An 8527-nucleotide genomic window follows, 5' to 3' on the forward strand; every position below is an offset into this window, starting at 1 on the left:
TGAGCATTTTAGATCATTAAATGGAAATGACTACATTATATAACTTCCAAATTTATTCATTAGATGATTTCTAAATTACATCATCACGTAACTGAAAGTTTACATAATTGTATAGCTGCCAAGACTCTGAAAATCATGGTCCAGGCAGGTTGACACATAGCTTTAACCATCAATGTTAGTCTTGCCTTGCCCTCAGCATTTATTATTGCCAGACACACACCCTTAATGTGCAACATAGTTTTTCACTATATTTATAAATGCCAAATATCAGATAGTAAAATAATTGATAACTCAGGTATAATGTTATTATAAATAATTTTGACCATTCTAATGTTTGAATATTTTTCTCATATCTAATGTTAATATTAAGCATATTTGCTGGTTCTGTTGAGAATTATTGAGTTATATTAATTTGTTATATATGGAAAATGCTAGTATAAAGCAGTAGATATAATGAAAACCACATGAGCTTTAGAGTCAAACAATTCTGAGTTTGAATTGTAGCTCTACTGCTAATTTAATATGTAGAAGGAATTGTGGAATTTGTTTTCCTTAAAAGGTTATGTATTGTTAAATCATTGATAAAGTCTATTACATCATTGCCCATTTTTTTTAGATGTAGATTTTAGTAGCTATTGATTTTCCTTTTAGTGTAACTTCCATAAATAATATATTAAAATATGTCACTGGTTATCTATATTAAAAACTCCAAAGAAATTCCTGTCTATTATTTTTTACTCCTAGTTCCCCTAATTCCATCAATAGTAGTCGTATTTAAAATACCATATATACTTGAGTATAAGCGGACATGAATAACAGCCGAGGCACCTAATTTTACCACAAAAACTGTATAAAAAATGTGTTGAATAACTCGGCTTATACACAACTATATATGGTACTCCTTGTCATATTCAGTATACCATTAGATTCTTACCTCATATATCTGTTGTGTTCAAAACAATGTATTAAATGGATCAAAATTATTAAAAGGAGATGAGCATAATTGTTAAAGGAATTTGTAGTCTATTAGGAATGTCAAAACACAAAACAAGTTCACTAATATCAAGTTGCTTCCAACCTGAACAAGATGAGTCCAATAAGAAAGGTATAAAGTACAATGGAATCTCAAAAGTAGGCATAATTTGTTCTCCTCGAGAGGAGGTTGAAGCAAAGAGAAGCAGAAGATTGGGTGGGGTGGGTGGGGATAATCCTTGAAGGCTTATTAGAGGAAGTAGTATTTTTGTTGAAATTTAAGTAATTAGTCTACTTTCAAGAAGTATGGAAGTGGCATTTAGAGCTCAGGAACTATGTTAAGATGTGAGGCTTCATTAATTAGGAAAATTATGTTGGTAAATTTCCATTTAAAGTCACATGCAAGGTTGATCATGTTCACATGAAAGGCTTCTAGGTATTTATTGTTGAATTTAACACTGGGTTTAGTTTTAATATAATATCCAGCAATGGATCAGGTGAGTAAATACTTAATTGTCGTATAGTTTCATAATGCCATTCTAAACAGATTTATTAATTAAAAATCCTAAGCTTTTAAAAAAGATTATTCTTTTACTGCTTTCTAACCAGCCTTTCAGACTGAAGGGAAGTTATACTTAATACTGGATTTTCTCAGGGGAGGAGATGTCTTCACAAGATTATCTAAAGAGGTAAGAATCTGTGTGTAAATTTTTACTTTGTTTAAACATAAATATGAAAAATAGTTTTTGTTTTTGCTAATTATTTTTTTCTTAGAAAAATTTTAAATGATAATTATTCTATGTTCATAGTATCTACTATTTGTCATAATTAATGACATTTTCTTTCTGCCTTTCATTTAGAGCATCCCCTTGTTGCTCAGTATTCTTTTAGGTATAAGAACAGCATAAATAACTAGGTAAAGTAGATAGGGACAAGTCTAAGACTTTGGATATTCAAGCCACCTAAATTCCTGTGGGAGTAGTGTTTAATTAATTTATTTGAAAAGTTTTATGGAGGTATTATTAACAAATTATAAACTGTTCTTATTAACATGTAAAATTTGATAAATTTTGATATTGATCATGTGATATCATGAACACAAATAATGGACATAACCATTACCCCCAAAATGTTTTCTTGGGCCCTTTTTAATCTGTTCCTCCTACCACAACTCCAGTGAATAATCTGCTTTCAGTAAGTATATGATTTGTCTTTTTTAGAACTTTATGTAAATGAAGCATATAATATGTCCTTTTTTCCCTCTAGAATCATTAATGAAGCATCATTATTTTGAAATTTACCATATATACTCATGTATAAGCTGAGTTTTTCAGCACATTTTTAATGCAATTTTTGTGGTAAAATTAAGTGCCTCGGCTTATATTCGGGTCGGCTTATACTCAAGTATATCCATTTTTATTACTGAGGACTATTCCATTTTATGGCTATGCTACAGTTTATTTACCTATTGGTAGATATATGGGTTTTTTCAAGTTTTAATATTCCATATAAAGCTTCTATTATTTAAATCCATGGTCCATTTTTATGGGGTTGTTTGTTTTCTTATTGAACTTTGGACGTTCTTTATATGTTTTGATTATAAATCCTTTATTTTTTTATAAAAGGTTTCAAGAAGTTTTTGTAACAAGTCCTTTATCTTTCAGTTCCGTTTTTCATAACAGGTTATTGGCAAATATTTTATTTCAGTCTGTGGCTTTATTCATTCTCAACAGTCTATTTTGGATAGTATTATTGTTATTCTTAGGTGCCATTGAGTTGGTGCCAACTCATAGTAACATTATGTACAACAAAATGAAATACTGCCCATTCCTGTCCAATCTTCACAATTGTTCTTATGTTTGAGCCCATCTGTGCAGCCACTGTGTCAATCAATCTTGTTGAAGGTCTTACTCTTTTCTCATGGCTCTGTTACTTTAGCAAGCATTATGTCCTGCAGGGATTGGTGTTTTCCGACAATATGTCCAAAGTTGTTAATAGGTGCCATTGAATTGTCTGAATCTCATAGTTATCCTATGTACACCAGAACGAAACACTACCTGAGTCTGTGCCATTGTCACAATTGTTTCATGTTTGAGCCCATCAGTACAACTGTGCCAATCAATTTTGTCTAAGGTCTTCTTTTATACCGTCCCACTGCTTTATCAGGCATAAGTATCCTTCTCAAGGGTCTAGTCTCTCCTGACAACATGTCCAAAATACATGAGATGAAGTCTCACCATCCTTGCCTCTAGTGAGCATTTTGGCTGTATTTCTTCCACGGCAGATCTGTTTGTTCTTTTGGCAATATTGTTTCAATATTCTTCGTCAGCACCATAATTCAAATGCATTGATTCTTTGGTTTTCCTTATTCAGTGTCCAATTTTCGCATGCACACGAGGCAGTTAAGAATAGCATGGCTTAGGTCAGGTGTACCTTTGTTCTCAAAGTACCATTCTTTGTTTTTAAACATTTTAAAGTGGTCGTATGCTGCATATTTACCTAATGGAATACTTATTTTGATCTCTTGACTGCTGCTTCCATGATCATTGATTGTTGATCCAAGTTAAGACAAAATCCTTGACAACTTCAGTCTTTTCTCCATATAGTATGATGTTACACATTGGGCCAGTTGTGAGGATTTTAGTCTTTATGTTGAGTTGTCATTCATACTGAAGGGTAAAATCCTTGATCTTCAACAGCAAGTGCTTCAATTCCTCCTACGTACTGCAGGTTGTTAATAAGTCTTCCTCCAATCCTGATTGCCATACTCTTCTTCATATAATTCAGCTTCTCTTGATTTGCTCACCATATAGATTGAACAAGTCTGAGCGGATACAATCCTGATGCACATTTGTCCTGGTTGTAAACCATATAGTATTTCTTTGTTGTGTTTACACAACTACCTCTTGATCCATGTACAAGTTCAAATGAGTACAGTGAAGTGTTCTGGAATCCCCATTCTTGTCAGAGTTGTCCACACAGTTAAATTCTATTGCATAGTCAATGAAACACAAGTAAACATCTTTCTGGTACTCTCAGCTTTGAGCCAAGGTCCATCTGACATCAGCAATGATACTCCTTTTTCCCTGTCCTCTTCTGAATTCAGCTTGAAATTCTGGCAGTTCGCTGTCAATGTGTTGCTGCATAGGTCATCTTTAATTTGGGCGAACCAAGAAGGGAACATAACAGATCAGCAACTGGAGGAAAGCAAAGCCACAAAACTCCTGAGGAGCACCACCTCCCTAAAAAAAAAAATCTTCAGGCAAGGAGGGGAAGTTCCCAGAATCCCCCAGAACTGGTGGGGATATAGTCATAAAGGTCAGCATACAGACCTGGAATTATGTATGATTTTTCATTATTTTTCTTTTTCTCTCTTTTTTTGCAATCTTTTCATTTTCTTTTGTCTCTGTTATTGTTGTTTTGCCTACCTATATAGGATAGGATGGGAAGCCAGCCTGAGGAGAAAGCAACAAGACAGACAGTTCCAGAGGGACTTAGGTGGAGGTGGAGGTGGAGGCAGGGGACAGGAGCAGTGAGCAAACAACTCCATGGACAGGGGAACAATTAGGAAATTAAAAAGCAACAATGAGGAGGACATAGAGATCGTGGTGGTGTTGGAGCAAGAACAATCTAGCTGAGAGGAATTGCTAAGAGGCAGAAGGGCAAGCATGGTGGTGGGGCAGGTGGAAGGTAAAAGGAAACAGGAATGATCTAGAAAGCAATGCTATGGATAGAGGTATACATGTGTGCACTTATGTAAATATATTAATTCAAAAAATAGAAGTATTAGCCTCTGTACATATATTTATGTGGAAATACATTGAGGAAGTGGACAGACTTTGGGCCTCCCTCAAGCCCTCCCTCAATGAAAGAACACTTTGTTCTAACAACGTGGCATTCTGTGATGCTCACTCCTGACACATTCGCTGAAGACAAAATGGGTGCATAAGCAAATGTGGTGAAGAAAGCTGATGGTGCTTGGCTATCAAAAGTTATAGTGTCTTGGATCATAAAGGCTTGCAGTTAAACAAGTGGGCATCTCGCAGAGAAGTAACAAGCCCACATGGAAGAAGCACACCAGCCTGTGCGATCATGAGGTGTCGATGGAATCAGGTAACAGGCACAAGAAAACCCAAAACAACAACAAACACATTGTTTGAATGAGGGGCCTCAGAGCTGAGAACCAAAACCCATCTGTAGACAGTAGGACTTCCTCTCACCGAATGGTCACAAGGAAGGAATGAGTCATTCAGGGTGCAGTATAGTACCTATGAAACATGCAATATTCCTCTGGTTCTTTGAGGTTTCCTCACCCCCCACTATCATGACCTGAGTCTTTCAGCCTTTCAGTTCTGGCTATACTGGAGCATGCACTGGTATCGATAAGAACTCATGACACATGGAATCCAGGTCAGTTAAACCCTTCAGGAACAGAAATGGGAGTAGTGATACCAGGAGGGTAGGGGGAAAGTCCGGGGAGGATGGAAGGAAGGAGGAGGAAGGAACCCAATAGCAATGATGGACAGATAACACCGCCCTCCCCCGAGCCAGGGGGATGAACAACAGAAATGTGGGTGAAGGGTCGGTGTAAGATATGAAAACAATAATAATTTATAATTTATCCAGGGGTCATGAGGGTGGGAGGAGGGGGAGGTAAGGAAAAATGAAGGGCTCAAATAGAAGGTAAATGTTTAGAAAATGATGGCAACATATGTACAGATATGCTTGATACAATTGATGTATGAATTGTTATGAAAGCTGTAAGAGCCCCCAATAAAATGATTTAAAAATTTAAAAAGTAAAAAAATGTTTAACAATATTTTGTGATTTCCATTACACAGTTCTTGCATTGCATATATCAGCTTAATATTTTCCTATTTTTTCTTGCTATTTAAGTGAAATTGGTATAATTTCAAATTCCATTTGAATGAGAATACAATGGATTTTTGTATATTATTTTTTATCCCTCAAGCTACCTATTCTAACTTTTTGCTTCTAGTAGTCATTCTGTAAATTTTTTAGAACATTTTTATTTGCAAATAAGTTATATAGCATACAATTCAATAGTTTAATTGTTCAATCATATAAAGGAGAATTGTACAATCATTACCGTATTCAATTTTAGAACAACTCCCCATCCATGGTTAAATTGCCTTTAAAATTAGTTGTGCAATCACAGTCAGTTCTACTACTCCCTCCCCCGTTACCTTCATTTCTCACTCCTGAAATCCCCTTTCCCTCCATGTCACCCACCCCTGCATCCTCAATCAAACTCTATATTAGTTATTATCACTGTGCATCCACTCCTGTGGGTCACGAACTGGGAAACACAACAGAAGCAATAAAAACCCAAATCAAAATAAGGTGCTAAGGATAAAATAATAATAATATGAAGACCAAAATGCTGGTTCTATAGGGAGGTCATCTGTATTAAGTTCGATTCTGCATATTCAAGATTATAATAGTCTCTACCTGACAACAAGGCTGTTGGAGATTCTTGCCTTTGGCTGGAGCGGATCTGGCAGTGGCTCAGTCTGACTAGATACTCTGCAGAGAGGTTTTGGGCTCTCACTGTCCTCCATAGCCACCTATAAATTGGCACTTCAAAATTTTAGCTCTGATACTTTTCTCTTCGCCATATTAAAAAATTTTAATTGTCTTCTTTCGATCACACAAGCTGGTGTGCTTCTTCTGTGTGGACTTAGTTGACTCCTTGCTTAGATGGCTGCTTGTTTGAACACGAGCTTTTAAGACCCAGACACTATTCAGATTGATAGCCGAGTACCATTTACTTTCTTCATCACTTTGCTGTAGCACACTTATCTTCAGTGATCCTTTCATGAAGGTTATTATCGAGCCGGACCATGTTATCAGAACTAATTATTCTTGAATTGGGACAAGAGTTAGTAGGAGCCCAGATTCCATCTGCTTGTCTATGGGGCTTGCAAGTCTCAGGTTTAATTTGGTGGTGGTAATTTGACAAAATCACAACCCTATAATATCAACTGCATCAATAGCAGCCATAAGCCAATCATCAATCAAGCAAACTGAATACATACACGCAAAAAGAAAAGGAAAAAGAAAGAAAAATGGATAACACAAAAAGCAAGCTATAAGTAGGAAAGCAAAAAACTCAAAGAAGTTACATTGTCAATTACCCCTCTGGGGTACAAGTCCATTGCACTATTAAAAAAAATCATTTTATTGGGGGCTCGTACAGCTCTTATTAAATCCATACATCCATCCATTGTGTCAAGTACATTTGTATATATGTTGCTATCATCATTTTTAAAACATTTTCTTTCTACTTGAGCTCTTCATTTTTCCCCTCCCTGCGTCCCTTCCTCATAAACCCTTGATAGTTTATAAATTATTGTTTTTTCATGTCTTACACTGACTGAAGTCTCCCATCACTCACTTTTCTGGTCTTTGTCCCCCTGGGAGGGGGTTATATGTAGATCATTGTGATCAGTTTTTCCCGATGATTTAGCACTTGAGACACTGTTGGTGTGAGGAGTCTATGAGGGAAGTTTCACCTTGAGCTGCAACCCATGGATTTTAGTCTTACACAGTTCAATCTCTCATTCGATTGGGCTCTTTTGACCCTAAGCATGGGGGTTGATGACAATGGGTGCCTTACTGGGCCCACTACCGCATGTGTAGATCCTTTTTCAACATATTCCAACCTGTCGAGTCATTGCAGGGTGGGCACTGAGGCACAACATGTATGGCGATCCTGTGTCCACTGGACATCCACCGAGCTGGGGGTTCTTCCCAAGGTCCAACAACTGCCACTTCCACAATCCTGGAGCAGCCACTCTGTGCTTCCTCTCACATCCAAATACCCCAGTCCCCAGTTCAAGGGTGCAGGCAGTTTCGAGGTAAGGTTCAATTCATTCAGCGGGGCTTCTATGTTATGTCCTTTTGGTATAACCCCTGTGTTGTGTCCTCCTGCCCGCCAGGTCATCCTGGTGCTTAATCTAAGGTATGGTTCACCGAAGGTTGGGAAGAAATGAATTAATAGTATCTAGCCAGATACCCAAAATCTGGCCCATTTTTCCTACACTCATGAGAGGTTCCCTACGCTCATTGTTTAGCATCCTTTTTTGCTATGCGGTTAGTTTCCCCCAATAACCCACTGTACTCACCAACAGAATTACCAAGTCTCCTCCAAAATGTAGGTGGACCCCTCTTGTGGTCCTGGCTTGACTTTTTTGGAAAGCTGCTCCTTCCATTCCTATGGGGGGCCCAATGACTTTCCCCAGTCTTGTGTCGATATTGTCTAGCCTCAAGTGGGTGGATGGTCATCTTCCAGTTCCCCCTTCTTGAAAGAGTGACCCCAGACAATGTGGTGTCTCCTTTTTCACATTGGCTTTTGTGAGGTGCACAAAAGGGAGATGATGTATGGTTCATGGCTGGTAGGTAGCCTTTTCTCCTTTTGTTTAGGAATTGGTTCCTAAGATTTGTTAAGTTGGTGTTTGTTTTTTGTTTTTTTAAAGAAAATTTTTATTTAAACATTTTATTAGGGGCTCATACAACTCTTATCACAATCCAT

General features: G+C 37.1%; 1 protein-coding gene across 1 annotated transcript in view; it reads left to right on the forward strand.

The window, feature by feature from the left end:
• The window catches only part of RPS6KA6 (ribosomal protein S6 kinase A6), a 198090-nt gene that overhangs the window by 38221 nt on the left and 151342 nt on the right, over window positions 1-8527 (forward strand). Inside the window, exon 5 of the mRNA XM_004714129.2 lies at window positions 1582-1661. Coding sequence (XP_004714186.2) covers window positions 1582-1661 — 80 coding nt within the window. The remainder of the gene's footprint in view (window positions 1-1581; window positions 1662-8527) is intronic.

Source organism: Echinops telfairi, unplaced genomic scaffold, assembly GCF_000313985.2.
Source record: "Echinops telfairi isolate 266 unplaced genomic scaffold, ASM31398v2 ScPeMD7_7419;HRSCAF=8457, whole genome shotgun sequence".
Taxonomy (NCBI): domain Eukaryota; kingdom Metazoa; phylum Chordata; class Mammalia; order Afrosoricida; family Tenrecidae; genus Echinops; species Echinops telfairi.